Source organism: Idiotropiscis lumnitzeri, chromosome 15, assembly GCF_059441095.1.
Source record: "Idiotropiscis lumnitzeri isolate Australia: NSW breed Sydney's pygmy pipehorse chromosome 15, RoL_Ilum_1.0, whole genome shotgun sequence".
Lineage (NCBI taxonomy): Eukaryota > Metazoa > Chordata > Actinopteri > Syngnathiformes > Syngnathidae > Idiotropiscis > Idiotropiscis lumnitzeri.
The window spans coordinates 6,094,438-6,117,680 of NC_142405.1; the positions used below are offsets into that span (position 1 = coordinate 6,094,438).

The 23,243-nt window shown below is 40.9% G+C and overlaps 2 protein-coding genes across 3 annotated transcripts in view; one reads left to right on the forward strand and one right to left on the reverse strand.

The window, feature by feature from the left end:
- gcgra (glucagon receptor a) overlaps positions 1 to 20,437 on the reverse strand; it is a 30,997-nt gene extending 10,560 nt beyond the window's left edge. Inside the window, exons 1-2 of one of the 2 annotated variants that reach the window (XM_088317803.1) lie at positions 20,151 to 20,437; positions 71 to 246 (exon numbers count right to left, since the gene is read on the reverse strand). In XM_088317803.1, the coding sequence (XP_088173929.1) occupies positions 71 to 124 (54 nt within the window). In that variant the 5' untranslated portion in view covers positions 125 to 246; positions 20,151 to 20,437. The remainder of the gene's footprint in view (positions 1 to 70; positions 247 to 20,150) is intronic. The other variant, XM_088317804.1, reaches the window with a different exon arrangement.
- The window catches only part of iqck (IQ motif containing K), a 32,492-nt gene continuing 11,253 nt past the window's right edge, over positions 2,005 to 23,243 (forward strand). Inside the window, exon 1 of the mRNA XM_088317808.1 lies at positions 2,005 to 2,205. The gene's annotated coding sequence lies outside the window, so the exon portion shown is untranslated. The remainder of the gene's footprint in view (positions 2,206 to 23,243) is intronic.

Consider the following 23,243-nt stretch of genomic DNA (forward strand, 5'->3'; position numbering starts at 1 on the left):
CATTCTCTTTGATTTGACTCAATAAGCACATCTGTGTACCTAATGTTGTGTTTACACGTCGGGGACCAACCTGGATGCTGCCAGAGACGAGGAGCATTGCCAAAAGCAGGAAGAGCCGCGACATGCCTCTGTCAGTGGCTTAGGGAGGGGCAGGTTGTGGGCTGGGGGGAGGGAATTCTGCTGGAAGTGGAGGGTTTTCACCTCATTGGGGGGTGGGAGGGGGCTTATCTGGGCCGGCCACACTACCTGGATAACACACGCACACACACGTACATTGCCAATGTCACGTAACACATGAGCCAAAAGAGGAAAGAGGCAGGGCGATATCGTCTCATTGGAAGGTGTCGTGTACTCAAGAGGCCATTGTGAGCCGGACCCGTCCCATTTCCATCCTGGTGACTCACTCACAGGTCGCTTGGTCACTAATCGGCCTGGTGTCATGCACTCACCTTTACAGCGGAGAGCGCTTACGCATGAAGCAGGAGAACGGCACGAAATCTGAAACGTTTCTGCAAAAAACACCTTAACCTTGGAAACATTTTTGGCTAAAACGTTTCAAATTTCATTCGGTTCTGGTCTTTGCCGGCTGACACGGAGAACAGATGTATGGAGTCAAGACACATTGCCCCCCCCCCCCCCACCCTTTTCAGCTATGTTTTGTCTGAACATTCCAAACAAAGGCATAAAAATGTAAATGTCCGACGGCATGGGAGCGGGACCTCGGATAGCATCTAAAGCAAAGAGGAATGCTTTCCTAATGGCCTGTACAGTGGAATGACCTACAGGAAGCATTAGCTGATTACCTCAGGCGCCGACAGGCATCAGATCAACTCCAGTCGCCACATCACCGTGATGTATGTACAGTATGAAGTTTAGAGAGGATGAGTTTTGCTTTTTCTTTCATATAATTTGCCCAAAATGTCTTTTAGCCCCAGCATCTCTTTGAGATAAGAACAACTGTGTCTTACAGTCACGTTGTTCTTAGTATCATACTCACCTCACTCTCTCCATTCTCTCCCCTGGCCAACGCAACCAACCTCGCTAATGACCACGCGGGCCTCGTTGTGTTGTTGTGCCAGTTGGAGGACGATAATAAACAGGCGGCGGGGCGAGGGGTGACCCCGATATTTTGCTTGTAGCTGCCGCTCTGCCGCGCTTGTCTGCTTTTGACGTGGATGTTCAAGGCCACATGAGCTCCATAAGGCCTATTAAGTATTCATCACTTTTTCTTTGCGTATGAAATATTTATATTCGGAAACACGATGAGATGGGGATATGAAAATATTCAGAACAATATTTATGGCGGATTGCGCATCACTAATGACCTTTACTTGAGGCTGGAGCAGATGAAGACAGATAAAGACGAAGCGATGATGAAGGCCTAATCCTGCATGCTCTAGTTGCACAGATGTGACACGTACAGTATATACGATACGTCTGCTCAGATATGAGCACAGGAAGCAAGGCAGCCGTTGGCGAGGGGCTGGTGTCCAGCTCGTAGGATAATTACGCTGTATGTTGTATTACATCGTTGCGATACTGTATCATTGTTGGAGCGGCTTTGCTTTCTCACTAACAAGCAGAAGACAGCCACATCCATTTGGATTGATGCTGTTCTGCCAAAACACAGCGAGTGGGCTTGAAGATGACTAAATTCCAAAAGATCTTGATTCCGTTTTTCCAATTAAACAATCAGATACTTTGCAGATTAAAATACGCTAAAATGAGTTAATATTCCATATATTGTAACCATTAAAATACGACCGCACCTGTTATTTGAATGAAAGTTCAAGTTTAAATTTTGTTAAATCTTTTGTGCTCATTTGATTTTGGAAAACAAACAGATCAAGCCATTCATAGATGAGAAAAGAAATAAAAAAAATTATGAGATGTGGCTTGGATAATTGATGGAATGATAAACTAATTAATTTCAATGTTATAAGTAATTCTAATAAGATCTCGATAGGTCTTTTGCAAAATATGACGTCACTTTTCACAGGCAATCGCAGCCCAGAGTTGATTGCAAGCGCTAACGACGTGCATGCGTTGCCGCATTGGCTCATTCTAAGTTTGGCTGCGTTGTAAAATTAAAACAACATAATCTACCCGGCAGAAAATGAGTCATCACTTTTCTGAATAGACGCTGAGAAATTCGGCAAAAATGATTTCACACTACGGTTGATATTTCTTCAGAAGACATCGAAGGTAAGACGGCAGGTTATTGCTTGTGGTTGTGATGGTTTGTGCGTTTTTGCCTCCTCGTTTGGTTCGTGTATTTCCGAAGACATTTAATGTTGTTGCCGATTGAATAGGTAGCTCTCTGGCTGTCCTTAGAAGTAATGTTTATGGTGGTAGCATGTTGGGTCGTCAAGTTTCGTGTTGGTTTCTGACGAAAGTCGGGGCTTAATTACTAAGTTTTGACATTTTGTGTTAGGCTCTTTTTTTTTTTTTTTTTTTACTGTATTAGCATCATGTGTGTTGTTTACATAGAGCCTACGTCATAGGCGTTTTGGTGATGATTTCCTCTTTACAATCATGTTTTAAAAGCAGGTTGCTATTTATAGGACAATGACCAGACCCAGAACTCCAAATATGGCTGACGTTGAACATCCGGGCTCTAAACGATTAATTGCCGTCTTGACTTTGGGAGGAAACGGGACAATTATTTATTTATTTATTTGGAACATATGGAATTCAAAATTCCTGCTTATGTGCACGCAAGCAGAGCGACGATAATTTACAAAAGGACAGGCAGCGCTTGCAGTGGCCCTGACTGATTTTTTTTATTTTTTATTTTTTAATATGCAGCCAGACACCCTGAAATTTCCCTGGCCCCCAAGGGAAAACAATCCTAGCTCTGCCAGTGACAGTCAGAGTTGCACCTTTTTCCCCATAAACAATAACTTTTCCGAGCCATCTCATTTTCACCTTGTTTAATTTGGACTGTTTACTTGATTGAACAGTCAACTGAATTGATGCCATTTAAACTGAATTGGCTTCCTTTGGTTAAAAACAAGCAATTTGTTTGAATGATGTTTGTGTGGGTAAAACATACGTGACACTCACAATTGAAAGAGGAAATTTTGCTGAATAAGTACAAGAGTAGAAAATATTCAAGTGCATGTCGGACAATTTGCGTGAACGCTTGCTATTGTTTTGTTGGAGGCTACTTCATTCACCTGCCTTCCGCAGACAAATGGAACGATGCAACACAGTACGCGTTTGAAGGGGATTAAAAGCAAGCCTCTTCACCAACATAATAACTGTTCTGTTGCAAAAAATGAGTTGAATAGTCTATGAATAATAAAGCTTTGTAGCCTGAACAGATGTTCATTAAATGAATGACCACTAAAGCAAACATGCAGGACAACTCTTGTCAAGCGTATACGCAAAGGCCTTGGATTTTTTTTTTTCCCCCAACATGATATGAGATCACGCACATGTATGCTCAAACGCTCCAGGCTGAAGATGTTCCTCTGAGTAATGACAGTAGCCTGCCCGATATCAGATAATGGTCTGAAGGCGAGTCTGAAACATCCCGTCACGTCTTGTCCCGTCCCGTTCATATTCACATCACATCGCACATTCTGCTCTGAGCTAGCGTTTGGATAACGCATGGTGTAATAGCTATAGAAGGTATTTTCCCCCAAAATTTTGGTTGACTCCCAGAGAATAAGCTGTATCTTGTACAAAAAAAATGGAATTTTAAGTGATTAAACCACCATTTTCTCTTTTTTTTTTCCTGACACCAAACAATCTTCAGTATTTTCTATATTATTTTTTTTTTGTCGATTTTTGAGCCAGCGACTGAAGACTCTCATTGGACTGAATTGAAATGCCATGTTTCAGTTTCAAAAAAACACTTCTCTGTTTCCAATGTTTGTAAGTAGTGTGCATCAGTGGGATGTGATTTTAAACTACAAAAGCCACAAAAATCTTCATCCTGACAAATAAAATCCATTGTGACTTTTAGACATTTCCTGGAAAATTCAGAGAAAGAGCAGCATCGTCCACTTAACACTTGTGGTGTGTCACACTGACGCATTGCAGGACATGAGTGTTTGCCACGTAACCTTCGCCATCACGGTCTCATTCGGTTGTCAGTTGGAATATCAAGGGGCGGGACTTTGACTATTGTCTGTCTGACGGCGTGTGTCTACTCTGCTGTGTTTGCAAAATAAATCCTAACTTATATTTAGTTGCTGGGGCTCCATGTCAGCTTTGGAAGCTTTTCATGGACAAGATAAGGATTTCAATGTCACTGATTACACAGAAGGCTCGCTCCCTGGGAAGACTTATTGATTTTGGAAGATATGCGTCAGAGATGGCCAAACTGCGATCAAAGTCCAACTCGGTGTGCTTGTTATGTTGTGTTTTCATACATTAGAATTGTGGTTTGCAAACTTTTTTCCAAAGCAGCATTTGAAAATGTATTTAGCGCTCCAAGTACCACCAACATGAGTGTGGGGACGCGCTTTAAAAAAAAAAACGTTTCAGGCTAGTCATGGGATATTGCAATTTCCTGGGAATGTTGTAGAAGGGATCGTATAATCTTTTTACTGTGAGGATAAGAAAGCAGAATCTCTCGCATTCGCTCTCTCTCGCTCTCATTGTGTTGTCACCTTACACCGTGAGTGAGACAAAGCAAGATGTTTGTGGTTGTGGGCGCCAGTTACACGAGGCAGATAATAACCGCCTGCTCCTGAGTGCATATCTGACCTCGCCTGCGGAGAAACAGACTGGCCATCAGCTTTCGATCACTTGCTGCATTCTTCTTAAAGTCATTGTCCTGTCTCTTGTCCACTCAGAGGTTAACATTTTCCCCTTTATGGTTATACAACTCAAACAAGCCTTGTTGAAATTGATTTGCGAGGGTGATCCACAATTAGAGGTTTCAAAGGTACGATAAGATGTTGTGCATGCGATGGTGGTCAGCCCGAAACCGAGTCGTCCATGCGGCGCGAATGCAAGAACATTTTTCACTTTGGATAACCAGTTTGAGGCAAATTGGTCCCATTTCCGGTATCAAAAAGTCACGTCCTCCACTCACATGAGAAGCAACAGGAAATGAGAGAACATTAACGGTTAACCTGTGATCTGAAATCCAAAAGCAGATGCTTGCACGTAACTATCTGTGAGGATGCACACGCGCAGTCGTCCGTGACCCCGCCGTGGTTTTCTCCCAGCCTCTTCCTCCTCCTCCTCTGCTGGGCACGTTATTGATTTGTTTTTGTCAAGTCTCTATAGGGGTCACATCTGGTGAACATGGGTGGCAAACGATGATGAACGCCTGTGAAACGTTGGCCGTGTACTCGGCCGCCCGCGTTGCGCTCGCGTCATGTGTGGGGAGAGTGTAAATGCGCCTGTTAGTCGCTTTCGGGGTGAAGTGGGTCACAGCAAAAAAGCCGCAGGGACACTTTCATTATCAGCGCCTCCCAACAACCTCCTCTCGCTTTAGCATTTCGACGTCTTCTGATATGTTTGTGGAAGAAGAAAAAGAATGGATGGCTTTTGTTTGCATATCTGTGGCACTTTTGGTCCCACATTTATATTAAAGTAAAGTCAAACTAGAAGAATAAATTAAAAAAAAAAAAAAATCCTAAAAGTGTGACTGTGTCAAGTGAATGAGTTGAAATCACACCCCACTCAACTGTCAATCAAATCACCGGCAAGCCATGACAACGAGGCGCTCTAAAGCAGACACCGGACCGATGCAGGCTGGCTATCAGTCGGACTTTTTGATAATTTTTTTTGGGGGGGGTGGGGGGGTAATGTTGGTATAGTCAGCTACATGCAAGCTGCATGTCGCAATTCATGTTGTTCCGTACAGGAAGTGAGCGAGGAGCGGCTAACGCTTCGCTGAGGCAAGTTTTAGCCACGCCCCCAAAACAATTACGTAGTACTTAATTGTGGTGTGTTTTGATGTTTTTTGTGGTTAAAGCAATGACATTCTTACACTTTTAATATCACTTGAAGTTTTTTTTTTTTTTTTTACTGTTTGTTTTTATTGATTTGTTTTATATCCTTTCTACATTATTACAGTATATGGTGCAGTGTAATTCCCCCGCAAAACTTGATTACGCACTGCCCTTTACCTTTTAAACACAGATTACATTGAATCAGATCACGTTGATAAAAGTCTGTTTCCATCTGTGCTGCAGCCTCTTGCCGCTACGTGCACATTGCTTGTGCCAGATTAAAATCTCCACCGACGCTGTCCTGTTAGGGTAGCAGCAAAGTGCTCCGTAATCTTCAAACAGGAAGACCTTGTCTGGATCTATTTAGTGATGAGATGCAAAACATATTCTGTCTTTTCAAAGACAATATCTGACGCTTATTCGAGGCTCGCCATTTATTGGTGGAACCTAAAAAAAAAAAATCAAAAAATCCCCCCAAAAACTAATGAAGTTCAAGTCTTCGACCGCTCGTGCTTCATGGCTTCATGTTGGCGGTTATTCATGTTTGAAATCTAGAACAGTGGCACACGCATCCGTACAGACGCTTGCGCCTTTGGCAAAAAATGGCACTCAATTCATACGATTCAGATTCTGACGAAGATTAAGAATCCTTAAAGGATGAAGGCTGTTTCCTTTCTAGTGTTATTCGGCTTGCTTTTTGGCCGATTCTGATATGAAGCTCCGATATTCATTCCGTTGGCCACGTTGGCACCAAGAGCATCTGATTAAGCGGTCTTAATTGAGCCCACTGGGGATGGAGACAAGAAAAACTTGCAAACAAGTCCAGCATTGATTCATAAAATCATGCCGTTAATCCCTCAATGGTGCCCAAGATCATCAATTTTCATGTCGTCATGGTTACCGCCAACTCAGTTGTGTATTCTTCTTCCCAGAGAAAACAGAGTAACAAGCCAAAGCAAATGTTGTTTTCATGAGATTAGAAACTCTGTAAATCCACAGATGCGCTTGACAAGAAGACAAATGGAGACCAAAACCAGTATAGTATCCACTATTTGAGTACCGATAACTCTAGTACTTTTGAAACATAAACACAAAGACAAAAAATTGTCAACGACGACCTTTCTTTCTAACGCAGATGATGGTTTGGTGATGTCTTAAACTGCCAAGGAGGATTTACTCAATGTCATATTATTTGTTTTTTATTTGCGTTGCGTATCGGTGGCTGGTATCGGCAGCCACCATGACTACCCGATACCTTAAAACCAGCACTGTACTGATACCTGATCTCGTTACTTTCCCTGATGATAACACATTCAATATGTACATTTCTTTTCTGGACACTAATTAAATATGAACTATGAATATGACAAACAAAAAAATCAACACAGAACGAGGCCTTCACTGGGGATTTACCTGACTGACTTATTCCATCACTATCGTGTCACAATTATAAAAAAAAGGTCAATACTCAATTAAAACACAATATCAGTTGTGCCACATTTGCGTGTGTGTTCAGAATCAATAATAATCTAATGACATGAACCCTCCCCTCGTCCAAGTTGCTCTGAACAACCAATCAGAGGACAGAGAGAGGCTGACGTCAACGAGGGCCAGCTCGCCGGCCTCGTGAAGATGATTTTGAAGTCAAAGTAAATTACTGTAGTTACGTTACGTCTGGCAATATTACGGATTCCGAAGGCACCGGCAGATTAGCGTGACATGGCAACACATAGCGGCTGAAATCTGATTGGGTAAAAACAGCTCCAAATGAAAAGTGACTGTTGGGAATAAATAAATACAATTTCATGGAGTAAATATGATAAATTAGCTTGTAAATATACTTTAAGTCAATGCTTCAGAAAGTAGTCGGGTCAGCAGAGACGGACGGCCCTGCTGGCCCTGAGCATGATTGACAGTTTTGTCTCAGGTGTTGTGTAATATTAGCAAAAAATAATCAGTCACCCCGAGGCCTGCCAGAATCGAGTCCAGCTGATTGTTTTTTGGCTACTGCAGCTGCTTGTTTGCCTCAGTGACACCAGAAAAGCTGCAGAGTGTGTGCGTGTGTGTGTGTGCATGTGCGCTGGCACTCAACGCAGCCGTGTTAACGCTTCAGTCACATTCTTCGAAAAAAAAAAAAAAAAAAAAGTAGTTGTTTATTTCCCATGTCAAGCTTTTGGGTTCACTCGTCGCAAGTGACCCAGCTTGTTCGGGAGAATTAAACACACACATTAGCGCATGTCAGAGCAGCGTGCAAACACACACACAGAAAGTTGAGGAACAGTAGGAGAAGATTAGGGAGAGGATCTGGAGGCCACGACGCCAGCGCCGCGCTTGCATTACGGCCTCAGCGTCATTCCTCAAGTCGACTGCAGCCTGATGTGCATGTAAAAGACGTGTCATTTAGGTCACGCAATCAGCATACAAGCGCCCCCGCAGGCTGCAGCGATTCATCTCCAACGAGCTTTATTCATATCTAATTAGATTGCAGATTTGGAAAGATGTTCTTCACGTCCATGCACATAGTAATTGGAAAAAAAAAACTGTGAGCAGAGTTTAAATACATCTTCCTCCCATTAGAGCTCATATGCTTTGCAAACATTTTTTTTTCTCCAGACATGCAGCATGATGGATCCTGTCCGCGTAGGCTGGTGAGCGCTGAATATTTGATGGTGTTTAGTTTGATGACAACATTGGAACGGCCGCCTAATGGCTCCTCTACACGAGAGAGGCGGGGATGCGACCTGGGAGGAGAGCGCGTTAAGAGCACCGATTGACGGCTGTGAATCACCACGGAGACACCCCTCGGTTACCTAAGCAGGTACAAATATGCAGAGAAAAAGAATCTGGGCGGAGGAGGGGAGCAATCTGAAGGGAAGAAACGAGGCCTTTGCATTTTCTTGCTGCAAAGCAACAGTATCCAACGTGAAGTTGCAGCCTCCCGTCTTTTTTTAGCGCGCCAGAGATGTGCATGCTGAAATTACATTTGAAATGGTACACCGAAACTCAATTTAATCAAGAGAAGCCTATTTATATTTTTACGTGGCAAGGTTCCATTATTTGCTGATATCAAATCTTATTTCGGTGGCCTTTTGCCACCAATTTTGAAGAATGCTCTCTCACAGCTGGTTGCAAACGTTCTTTTCAGCACTTTTTGCAAGTACGTTTTTTTCCTGAAAAAAAAAAATAAATTTTGCTTTTGAACTGTGGGAACAAATTGAGGGGTCGCTGACAAAAAAAAGGAAACAAAATTAATTGATTTTTTTTTTTTTCCTATACGCAGTCCTGATCCATTTTCCAGAATTTCAGGCTTAATGAAGTCACTCAATTGTCTGTTTACCGCAGTCACGTGTCACTCCACAGGAGGGAGTATGCATGCATGTGCGTGATGTAAATGGAAGGTCAATGTCCCCATGAGTCCCTCCTAGCGCGTCTTCTCTGACGACAAAGCCGCAACCAGTTGTCCTCCATGACGCAGGACAGTAGGCGTGTTTTGGTCAAAATAAAATAAAAAAAAATTATAAAAAAAATAATATATATATATATATATATATATATATATATATATATAATTATTAATTTACGCTTCTCTGTGGGAACGATGACATTAAAATAAAAATATTTATATAATGTGGGGAAAAATGCGGTACTGAAGTGCACCGTACTGTAATTCACTTTACATCACGTGACATTCAAAATGTTGACCCGATTTCCGTTTTTTATTTTTTGGGGGGGGGGACTTATCTTCCATATGTCTAGCGGGTGTCCTACACCAAGGAGCTAAGAAACCGCACGTTCAAAGAAATATGTGTGAGCGGCGTCTGACTTAGTTTGTTCTCGGCAGAGGTGGGAATTGCCTTTCCTCTCGGCGGACGCTTCAAGCTGCAGCAGATCATCACGCATGAACTGCACTGCGCTGGCGCTACTGCAGGGGAAGAAAAAAACTAACTTGTATATAATATGTCTTCCCTGAGACCACACAATGTTCATGACAACTTGTGGGTGCGTGTGAGCAGGAATAGATTTCTTTTTCCGCATCAAGAAAAAAAGATATCAAAACTGCCAGTGTGGAACTAAACTCCTCAAGGAATATGACTCCATGTATGACTGATGGGCTTCAAAATGGACATCTATGCTTCCATACGCTAACTTGAAGGCCTCACATGCAAAACAAATTGCTTGTCATGCGCACGATTGTTTTGCGTGACGTTTGTCACCGATTTAACGGCAGTCAATGTTAAAAATCAAATTGCAATTTTTTTCTCCCTTAATATGCGATTAAAACAGCATCACTTCAACTTTTCATCTTTCATGAAACAGAAATATGCAAACGGCACTTTCTAAGCACTCGACTTATGTCTTCAATTGTGTTCACGATTTGCATTCGATTCATTGCTCAGACTTCTCTTTCTTTCTCGAGCGAATCCTCGCTATGAGGAAAGCGCATCCATGGTTATAATTGCGCGCCAGCCGAAGCGTTGGCGCGCATCTTTGCCGCCAAGTGAATAAGCCAAAAGAAACGCTGTTTTTGTGCACGGCGCAGCCCGAATCGAATGACACTTGAACCTTGACCGGCGTTATCGCCAGAGAATTCGGGGAGGGGGCGGGGTTGCATTACGAGATGAGTGCCTCTTAAGAGTGCATTGGAACAAACCAAAAGAGAGAAAAGCAAAACCATGTTGCGTTCTTTCATCCCCCCCTCTTCACTTTCCATCTTCTGCTGCAATCGATTTGTACGCCGTAAATCTTTTGCGCTCGGCTTTATGTGCGCTGAAGAGGAATTTAAACTCCCGAAAGAGCCCCCGTGAATCACGCCGCCCACTCAGCCAGACATGAAGTAAACGTGAAGGCCACCGTTTTCACGCGCACGATCGAAGATGAGCCACGTGCGCTGAGCGGCTGTCGGGCGAGTGGGCGGGTCATCAGTCACTTAATCGCATCAGCCGTGTTCACTCTTGATTGGGTTGATTACGCCTTGAGCGAGTTAGCGCGACTTATGTTTCCGTCATCTCAACCCACTGACCCTTTTGCCCCCCCCCCCACACACACACACACAAACACACAAACACACGCACCCACACCCACTTGACGTGTCTGATCACACCCGTCACGACCGTCTGGGCGTCTAAATCCATCCATAACTTTTATTTTTATGGCACGACTCGCAAAGAGGATTCTTCTGGGAGGATTCTTCGTTTAAGTACCAACATATGGATCGACGGCTCTCCACTTTCACTCCATTAACTTGTCCTTGTTCCGCCATCGCAGGCGTTGACAGATATGCGACTGCTCAGGTCTGCACTCCAATGCAATGTGAAAATCGGCAAAAAGGAACGATTTTGACGAGGATGGCCCGTTTTTTTACTCAAAAACTCCCAAAAAGATATTAGCTTGCATTTTCTAATTGATCAATTTTGCAATCACTAACTACTCTCAAAAGGACCCATTTTATCCATCTCAACAAGCACAAAATTTCTCGGAAAATGACTGATTGTTTGTTCCAATAAATTCCCGTCTTCTGTCGTTTAGCAGCATTATGGCAATACACGATGTTCTTTAGTCGGTTTGGAAGACGGCACGATTCCAATTTGAGTCTTGAGCTGAAGACGTTTGGAAAACTCTGCTTCACATCCAACAATCACACTGGCTCACAACACGAGACAAATAGTGTCACAAATGAATATTGATGGGCTGTACAAAAGTGAACGTGGCGACAATCAATTCTGCCATTGTCTGCTACCGTCTATTTTTTTGGCCGTCTCGCCTGTTAAGTTGCCAATATGTTTGTTCGTGTGGCGTACTCTGAACTATATAAAGTATCAGACTGAAAGCGCGTTCTAATATTTTATGAACATGAGAGAGGTCTATCGACTTTTTTTTTTTTTTTTTTTTTTCCTGTGGTGAAATGGATTTGTATGGCGAGAAGCGTACACTGGACTTGATCATCTAAATGTGAATCTTTCTTTAACAGATGAAGTCAGGAAGGATGTGATTGAAGTGTTTCTGTGTTTGGCCGCTTTCCAAGGGGAACGTGCTCACGTCGGTCTATTGCTTCTTTGCTTTTTTTTCCATGTGGACGCTTTACAGCAGCTGTCAGTGTTGTTGTCTGACTGGTGAACCACACAAGCCGAATGGGAGGGGCCAAAAAAAAAGAAATCCCTTTGACCCACTCTGATATGGGGACGCTGGGCTTTTTGGGCCTGTCAGCTTGATTAATCTGACCGTTTCCCACTGTGCACTCGACGTTTGTTCACATGGTTCAGGAAGGTACGCTGCTGGCAGCCACCCAGACCGAGCTGAAGTGATGGAATGTTCGGGTTCCGTATCTGCTTCTGCTTCTTGTACTGAACACACAACATGGAGCAGGCGGCAACACATGAGCTTGGATGGGGCAATTAAAAAAAAAAAACAACAATTGGTCAGGAACCAACCATCCAAGTAGCCCTGCAAAACTATTGTCATTTCTCTTTCACTTTTTATTTATTTGTAATCATTGAAACTAAACCTCATGGACAACAACGCTTGAATTCAAACCGAAAAATGGAAGTACAATTTGACCTCACAAGTGGACAAGCGGAGCTGGAAGTATTATTTAATTTAATTAAATTTTATTTAATTTTATTTGATTTTAAATTTTTATTTAGATTTTTATTTTTGTTAGTTAGTTAGTTAGTTTATTTATTTATTCATTTATTTATTTATTTTATTTTAGCCAGCTGCGAGTTGGTTACGAAATGGTGCAAGCATGTTCTGGAACAATCGGGGGAATGCTAGGCACTAAGCTAACTTGCTACAATCTGCAGCTGAGCATAACAAGCTTGTTATTTCATGATGCAGAGCCTTTCCTTCATATCGGGGGATGAGCTACGGTTTTGACAATTATCCTTGTCACTAAATGAGCATGAGGAGGAAGTGACAAGATGGGGAAGCTACGCTAACATGAAATGCAAATTAGCGAAACACTTTGTTCACATTTGTTTTTGTCAAGATTGTTCTGCAGATTTCATTGATATCGTGATATGAATTTTAGGCCGAATCGCCTAGACGAACAATTATGCCTCCATTTTATTTTATTAATTGGTGTCGCTTAAGAATTGATTTATTTATTTAAAAAAAGGGTCCCTTCCAAGGAAGTGATTCAAGTTTACATTTCATTTAAGCCCGCACTTATCTCCCCCAAGTGTGCTTTTATTGGCCCATAAAGAGCACATCAGTAATTGTGTTTCCTTGTGGGTTAAGGGGCGGGATCAGCGCTCGCTTTAGAGGTTACATGAAGAGCTTTCATTCTCCGCTTGGAGAACAGCTTGCTCCACTCTTTGGTTGTGCGGTGGGCGGGAGGTGTAATAAATTTCAAAGTTATCGGTTTAAGGCAGCACGTGCCTGAATCCAAAAGAAATGGTCCATTTGAAAGTGTCTGCGGGCGACATGGGAGTCAATGTCTATTCAATAGGCAGGAGATGTTTCCTGCTCCTTAACAGGAAGGGATTGGTTCTTATGCTTCCGTTTTCATATTGTGTATATTAAGTATATTTACGTGTGTGTGTGTGTGTATATATATATATATATATATATATATATATATATATATATAGATTATATATATATATATATATATATATATATATAGATTATATATATATATATATATATATATATATATATATATATATATATATATATATATATATATATATATATATATATATATATATATAATCTATATATATATATATATATATATATATATATATAGATTATATATATATATATATATATATATATATAGATAGATTATATATATATATATATATATATATATATATATATATATATATATATATATAGATAGATAGATTATATATATATATATATATATATATATATATATATATATATATATATATAGATTATATATATATATATATATATAGATTATATATATATATATATATATATAGATTATATATATATATATATGAGAGAGAGAGAGAGAATTTGGGAAAATTTAATTGCAATGATGATTTAATGTTCTATAATTGTTTTGCTGTTTCATGAAACGATATGTAAACATACGAACTGCACTTGTTAAGCACAACACATAATTTAACAAATAAAAAAAACGTGTAGAAAAAGAATCAAGCCTACCGACCGACTGGCATAAAATGTTTAGCATTCTACGACACACACTGCGATTTGAATTTGATGACTTGTTGAGCGTGTCATGATAAGCAGGTAGCGGAAAGAAAAGTGTTGACATCAAATCTGGCAAATGTCCTCTTTATTAACACGGTGTTAAACCTGTCATGCGTCGCCGGCAAGAAAATGTATTGCAGGTCAGCGCCGGTGTGTTTTGAAAGCGCGAAACCTGCGACTGTTGATTCATCTTGATGCTGATTTAAGTCGCCCCCAGAGGAGACACTTTAATTGCCTGTATGAAATCCACAGAGCTGTGCTGCTGCTGCCAAGTTAATTTTCTTGAGGGTGTTTCTGTCATTGGCTGTGCAGGTCGTCTCCATTAAAGCTCTTATGACTTTACTGCATGACTGATCTTTACGTGAGGATGCCACAGAGAGCATGAGTGCGAGTCCACTATATAAGTAAATAAAAACAAATACAATTTAAAAAAAAAAAAAGAAAACTAACTGAAGCTACAACTTAAAAACTAACTACAATTATAGCAAGAGTGTCTTTCATTTCATGCCTTTTGCCATTCATTTTTAAGGTGTTTATTTTGGTACTTATGTACATCCGTACAGAAAAATGTCAAACAGACCTGACAAATTGTAGTTTATTTTACTCGATTACACAGTTCCACTGACATATCCTTTTTATTGTGCATATTTTCTAAAAAGCTAAAACTAATTAAAAAAAAAATAAACCTGACAACAGTGCTCTAAAAATATTACATTTTTCCATATTTAAAATGAATAAAAAAATAAAAAACTAGACCTAATACTAAATCTAATAAAAACTAAATAAACCCAACGTCTACAAAAAAAAAAGCTATAATGAAAAATCGCAAACTTTTTCACAGCAGCCAACAGCCTATCTCTGTTGATAACGTGAGTGTGTGTGTGTGTGTGTGTGTGTGTCAAAGGTGCTGTGAGCTGCTGGCGCCCGGCGGCAACATCACCCTTATGGACCCTTATCGGCACTCTGTTACAATCCAGAGTGACAGCTCTTTGTAGTGGCGTGCTATTCTTAGCACCCTCCTGGTTTTCTTAACGCTTGACGCCGAACCCAAAGAGCAGCCTCCGGGCGTACATGGCGGTGCCAGCGCTTTTCCCCGACCGCTTTGGCTTTGAGCATCTCCTGAGTGACAACTCTTGTTTCATGACACTCTTTTGTGTCCTACCGCTTGTCTCGTCTCGCTCTCGGCTTCTCGGGAAGCGCTCGTTGGCAAGTGTTCCTTTCGACGTTTTTTTCCTGAGTGGACGAACCTGACGACGCATCGGCGCAAAGGAGTGAAAACAATCAATGTTGAATGCGCTGGAGTGAAGCCATTCATCATCATTTTTTTTCTCTCCAGCCGCCTCGAACAAGCTGCTACTTTGAACTCCATCCTTTTGAACTACCGTGAGGCGCACCTGTGCAATTTAACGAGACGCTACATCCAATCAGATTCTTTTGCAAAGAGAATAAAGCTTAATCATGATTGGCACTTTTAAAGCCTTGGACGTCGTTAACGTGGTTGTACTGTGGCGTGAGGTCGAACGGCACCACATCGTTTTATGTCAGGAGTGATGTGTGACCGAAGCGCACCGGCGCAAGTGAAAGACTAACGCTGTCCAGTCGTAAACCCAAAACCGAACATGCGCAAAAATGATCCGCGCTTGAAAGTTTACCTTCCCGCTGCGGTGCTTTGAATAAATCAAGAGCGTTCACTCAGCGCCGCGTTTACAAGAGCTTGAATGTCGTGCTCTGTCTGTTGTTCCTCAAACATTTAGCACTCAAGTACCAAATTAGTTTTACGTATTTTTACACTCGAACAGATTCACCACATTCATGCAAAGGTGTTCCGTTGGAAAATTGATCCAAATTGACCTCTGAATGGTGAAATGGTTACTTGTTGTTCCCAGAGCTGGGCACTTGACCATTTTTTAACCAGTCAGTCCCCCAACGCTAGTGATGGGAAAATGACGCTTCAGATTTGCTTCATGAATCAGTTGTTCATTTTTTTTTTTTACTCCTCTAGATGGCGCTCTCTGTTCACCATTGGGTTGGAAGTACACTCACTTGGTATTTCTTAAACAACAGTGCCATCTAGAGGAGTTAAAAAAAATACAACAACTGGTTCATGAAGCAAATTTGAAGCTTCATTTTCCATCACTACCCAACGCCCTGCGGCCGTGATCTCTGTACCATTCCGGCCTCGACCCTCTGGCCTTATTCATAAAAATTGTTGGCCCCTGACCCCGATCAGAACTGGGAAATTCTAGAGGCCAGATTGAGATGAATTCTTAAAAAATGAAATGCAATGTTCCTCTTCTATATTTTACGACCCCTGGCGATGTTGATTACATTAATGACAACGACGGAAGGCACGAATACTCAAACGCACTTTTAGTTTTTGCCCTTTCAGGCCAACTTAGCGTCCGAATCGTCGAAATGGCGAGTCTCGCCAAACGCACAACGTGGCAGGCCTGCTATGTGTGTTTGGCTATCATGTAATAGAAAGTGTTGGACGTCAAAATGACGCAGAAATATTTCTGGCGCTCATTCGTATGCACGGAAGCGCTCACACATCGGAACAGCGGCGACGTGCGCGCCGATCACCACTTAAGACGGCAGGCATTACTCATTCAAGATGCGCACAAGAAGGCACAGCGCGGACGCTTGTCTTCACTGCGAGTTCACTTGTGCCGAATATATTTGCATGCTTAACGGCCTTAATGATGTTTGCCGTGGCGGCGGCGGCGTACGAGATGAACGTGCCCGAGTTGTTCTTGCGCTTTGTGATGCTTTCAAATTGGCTTCAATTAGGAGTCAAAGCACTGGCAGAATATTAAAATGGAAATTACGCAGATTTTTTTAAGTGATCTTTATTTATGGATTTTCGTAGTAAAATATACAGACAGTCGGAATTTAGGCTCGTGTGCCTTTAACGGCTAGAAGAAGAGGACGCCCTGGTATCACGATTTGATGTCTTAATTTAAGGTATCGAGTACTCATACAAGCTGCCGATACCAGCCACCTATACTTAAGGCAAAAAAAAAAATAATAAATCTGACAGTAAGAAATCTTACTTCCCAGTTGTTGCTGCGTCCATTTAACACATTAATGAATCATCATCTGTGTCAGAAAGACAGAAAAGTCTTTGTTCGCATTTAATTTTTTTTTTTTGTAAGTACTTGGTATCAGTATTGGCGGGTACTCAATTGTGAATACTCGTACTAGTTTTCATAATTGTTCTCTCAGAGCAGCCTGCATGTATTATTCGATGCTCGGTTTGTATGTGTTGCTGCTCTCTGTGTGTTAAAAGTTGCATTTGTTTGAGGCTTTCGAATGACCAAAGCATCGCTCATCAGGACGCTTCAGAAGTTCTTTTGTCTCCACAGCAATTGGACTGTTTTGTGCCTCAATTGAGTGCATTGGCTCGTGACTGGGACCCTTTTATTTACAGTACTTCTTTTGTTTGGACTCGGTGCTTGATTTCTGGCTGCCTGTCTTGCCACACATGTATTTATGAGTAGGTGCATTTGAGTTTATTTTCGGGACTAAGTCCACAGAGCTGTGAGAATTCGCCCAAAGAGATTAATTAAAGTGTTTGTCTATCTTTCCGTGGATGGTTATTTCTATTAGCCTGATCATGACGTTTTGCATAAATAGTGGAAGTTTTTGGTTTTCTATTCGGGGATATATCCACCTCGTAAAAAGGAAAAGAAAAAAAAATCAGTTCATCCTTGGATGCTTTCCTCTTGCGATATGGCATCCCATAATCAAATATTTCAAGCTTGACAACACCTGTGACAAGCTCGGTTCCTCCAACCTGCCGCAATGGAGAAAAAAAAAAGGTACAAAATGCCGCTTCAATCTTCCAGTGGCAATTGCTAGAAAAGCAAAACTCCAGACAACACACCACGTGGATGAATTAATCATCACAAAATACATACAAGATACCGATTTATCACGTTATTCACACACATACACGTGTATCAAGAGCATCTGACACAGCCAACAATGTTAAAAAAAATAGTGCAATGAAGAAATTAAAATAAATGCACATTGCAGTAATTAATATTTAAATTCTACTTCAAAAATAATCGCACGATATTCACGTTAGACATTTGTGGCCACTTGTTGCTGGGCAGAGTTGACAAAACTCAATCACGCCCGTCACGTGCACTCATATATTGAATCAAAAACTACGGCACCGGTTCAAGAATTTACACACGCTACTGAAATGACTCTTAATACAATACTAGAAAGATGATGACGCAACTCATTTCCTCCCTTGACCGCTCTGTATTAAATAGAAAAATACGTACTGGGAACAAAGAAAGAGTGCCATCTGCAGGATCTGTCAGGGACTGCCACAAATGCACTTGCCAATGATTAGTGTGAATTAAGCCAACTTGCAACACGCATTCCATCTACTGCTGCTGCTGCAAACCTCATTTATAAAAGTCAAATATTTATTTAAACATGGTGCACATCTGCTTGGCAGCGTTTTTAGACTTAAACATACAATCGACTCCAATAATGTGTCTGACAAATGATTTATGCTTTCGGCTGGACTAAAAGTGGTCTGAACATGACAGTGCTGTTTGTTGACTGTCTGCATGGCTTCGTCTGCTTTAAAGTTGAAAGCACGGCTGGTTTGCAAACTGCGGGTCGGGGCTCGGGTTGATGTTTAGTGGGCCCGACTTTTTAAATGCCGACATTTTTTATTTGTATTGTTCCTTGTTCCTTGTTTGTCAGTATAGCGTCGGTGTGTCCAAGTTTTGTCAATTTGATATTCTTTCACAAATTGATTAAACTATTGGTTAGTCGTCACGTGCAGGTCAAATTTGACAAATAATTTTTAAATAATTAAAAAAAAAATTTGACAATAATGTGAAAATAGTTAGGTAAGATGATCGCTGAAATGCTTCCATGCAGGCGAAATTTAATTTGAGTTTATATTACACTGCTCATTTTTATTCCAAATTAAACTGCAATTTTCATGGCAATGCAAACCTTTGCTAATGCAGTAGTTATGTCATATTTATTAGAATAGAACTTCTCGTCTGTGAATATGCAACAATAAAATGGAAAAACGGTGTGTACGCCATGAAAACGTAAACGCGCATGCATTGTTTGTAAAATTACAATCACCTAATGGCATTGAAAAATCCGTCATTTAAAAAAAGCCAATGATGTGGTAACTGAGTGTGCCTGTTTATAACAAGATTTTTTTTTTTTTTTACTGGATTTTACATGTCTATAAAATGGTATCAAAACATTTAGGAAGTGTGCAAAGTTCTCATTTTGATTCTCGAACAAATCATAAGGATGATTATTGAAATAATGCCGCATACTCTGTAAAGCAGATTGTAGGAATAAAAATGGTAAATAAAATTATGAATCAGGAAAAGAACAAGAAGAACTTGTTTGAAACTTCAATATTTACAGTTATTAAAAAAAAACACTTGTTGGCCATGTCCAAAATCAAAGGAATAATGTATGTAATCACTTTTGCTGAGGGAAGCAAAATTTCATTTACATTTATGAGCTCGAGAAGTTCAAAAAATTGTTATAACTGTTCTTCTTTTTCAATCTTTGAACTTTGAGATGAACGGTGTCGCAGGTCTTTGTAAATATTCCCTTTTATTACGAATGATTCTTTCATTAAATATTTTTTTTACAATGTACAGGTGTACCTAATAAAACGGCTGTGAGCGTGTGGGATAATCATTTACTTCATTTGTAGTTTTCATTCAACAAATGCAGATAAGAAACAGAAAAATGCTCATCTTACTCCAACAGGCAACCTCTAAATAGCCAAATGTCACAACTTGACAATTATTTCCAGAGTATGTTTTCTTGTTTGTTTGCTGTACTTTACACTCACAGGCTGCAGACGACAGATAGAAAGCGTCTTGGGATAAACGTCGCATTTGAGCGGCGGTGATAAAGTCGACGTAACAACACTCGCAGAGACTTCACCTTCCCGGCGCGCGCAACGTGCACGAGCATGCCAAAGAATAATAATAATCATCACCGTCATCATCCAAATGACAAGAAATGATTTACCGGTTATGGAGCGTCGGGCTGCTTCGGTCCGCGTCGGTCCGTCTCATCCTGAGAGGGAGCATGTGGCAAACAAGACAAGAGTCGCTCCAGCTTTTCAAATCCCAAACTTCTTCTTGTGTCTCGCAACAATCAATTACCGTCCTGCGTGACCGCGCCAAGTGAAAAGTTTCATCTTCAATGCTGACTCGAAAGACTTGTGTGCTAATGACGGCGGATGTGGCTGTGCGGTTGATGTCATACCACCGGAGGGAGGCTCGCTCCGACGCTGCACGCGCTCCTTGCACGCTTGTGACGTCACAAGAAGAGGTTGGAAGGGGGGGGGCGTTATTTATTTAGCGTGTGGGTGTGTGTCAGATGGCTAAGTGGTCTGCTAATTGGCTAACGCGTCCACGTAATGTGTTCACTCACCGGTCACATTATTAGGTACACTAATTCCCTCATACAGGTGGTCACTTTTAAAATGTAAGCCACCACACTTTGCTGGCCTGAACAACAGCAGCACCGACCTTAATTTACAGCCTGGATGTTCATGTTTGTTCCATGAAATGATGTTAACTGGAAACAGAATGTAAATTTGGGAATCCCCCACGTCTATTCTCTTCATTTCATGGCGCTTCATTTCTTCGTTGCACTGATTCCAGTTGGCGATACGTGGATGTTGGATTTTTTTTAATTTTTATTTTTCAGCCTCCGTGTGTTTCCATGTCAATCTAATCTGCCCAACAACTTCACTTCCTGTCGAAATGAAATGACATAAAAGACAGCTCGCCTGTTTTCGAGCTTTGGTCACATGACATTGGCGACATGGCCGCCACCTGAGATGGATAAAAAATTTGTGTATTTTGCTGCTTAATTCATTTTCCCCGAGATTGATTATTGTCAAGAACATTTTGGAATGGACTAATTGAAAAAAAAAAAAAAGTGTTTTTACAAATAAAGGTCTAAAGTAGATGACTCCTCCATATGTAGATGAGTAAATAAATGCTTCTAACCACAAACCAATGAAATGTGGTTTAGTCTTCCATTAACTCATGTTGCTGGAAGTCAAGCTTTGTTTATTTTGTATTCGTTTGATCTCATTACTGCTACAGTAAGGTATGTGTGTGTGTGTGTGTGTGTGTGGGTGTGCGTGTGCGTGTGTGTGTGTGTCCTTGAGAGGCAGAGGTCACTAAACTTTGTGACAAAGTGAACTTTGTTCCGCAGATGCCTGTTTTTTTTTTTTTGTTGGTTTTTTTGGTTGTTGTTTTTTGTTTGTTTTCCATCGCTCTCGCTAGCACGCTCTCGGCTTTGGCTTAGCTGCTGCGGTCCATCTCCACCTCCCGAGGTCATTCCATTTTCCAGAGGGAGCCCAAAATGAGGAAGCGGCATCTTCACGTGCCAGGAATTGTTCTTGACTGCAGATTGGCCGCTGACTCATGCCTGATAGCCACCCAAATGTCTAGCTCAATTTTGACTGTTTTCAACTGAGCGGATGAACCGAGTGGAAAAGGGCTGCTGTACTCATGAGCCTCTTTTGCGAAAGCGATCTGGCAAAATTGCCGCAGTTCAGAGAACCGGGTGTGAAGTTTAACTCACTTCTCCCATTTTGTTGCATTGAAAACAAATAAGGCCATCAGGCAAATATTTTTTACGTTACAGGTTTTCATAAAGGAATGTAGTAATATCCAACAAGTCCAGATATGGATGCTTTTAAATCCAGGTTAAAACCATTTCCCCCAAACCTATGATTGGTTGTTAAGAACATTTGTTACCGGTAATCAATTTTTCCAAAATCATGCTCTTGCCAGGTACATTTTTTTTTTTTTTTGCAATTTTAGTAAACTGCTTTTTATTTCTTTTCTCTCTCTTTTTTTTTTTTTTTTAATTTTGTGTTTTGCCTTTAAATATTTTGTGACCGTGAAGCACATTGAGATACCTTGTTTATAAATTGTGTAATATAAAAAAAAAAGTTGAATTGCCTTGCCTTATGTATTTTGTATTATTTAAAGATGAATGGTAAGGATTTTTTTATTTTCTGAAACATAAAATCCTTCTTGGGCAAGCTTTTATGAGTCAAACTTAAAACAAAAAATATTTCAAAAGCATGATGTGCTAGAAAAAAAAGGAACACATTTTTTTTAAATCAGCGTCCAAAATATCTTTCAGTGAGGCATAAAGCCACCTGAGATTCAAATTTGCTCTTGCCCAGCGTTATCGTCATAAAAGCAGAATTTCCAACATCCACCTCCATGAAATGAGTGAATGCGTTCAGAATCGATGAGTCCGAGGAAACTATTGCAGCACATGTATTTGTTCTTCGTAATCCTACCATTATTGATTAACAGTGGCAGTCCATTGGTTGAGAGCAATCTATTTTTTTTTTCTTGCTGACACTTTTCAAATCGGCACTGTAACTCGTCTAAGAACGTGCCCTTTCTTTGAATTGTCTGCGCCCATGCGCTTGATGCTTGCGTCTTCTCTTTGGAAAAACAAACATGCTCTTTTGAACTTTGCTCATAAACAAAGTTGAATGACCTGAATGTGGCAGAAAAGCCCCACAGGGCAGAACAAAAGCTAAAACGCGATCATCAGCAGTCCGCCGTCTCAGGAACAAATACGGTCATTTGCATCGCTAACATCATGTCCTACTTTTGAGGCCTTTTGGGGATTCTGATTCGGCTTTATTTCTTTTTTGGGCCGGATCAAATGCTCTCACGGGCCATAAATAGCCCACGAGCCGCAAGTTAGTTGTATTTTTTTTCCTTTGTTATCTCTTTCATTGACTAATCGTCTTTGTTTTCTGCGCGTTAAGAAGAGCCCCCCTCAGAGAGTCTGATGAAAAGTGTCCTCCACATGACAGCGACGCTTAAATAACACAAGTCATTTTCTCAATAGGGGGAAAAAAAAAAAAAAGAGCCCTCTGGGGAATCATAACGCCTATCATCTAAACCGGTTCGTATAAATAGATCATCATTATGTAAATATCATCTGCTTATGTACTTTTTAATTGAAATGCTCACAGCATCCTCTTAATATTCTCGCGAGTAATGATAAGCTCAAGAACCCGCTCGCCCTGCAGGCTTAAGACAAATGAAAGACATCTTAAGGTTTTGT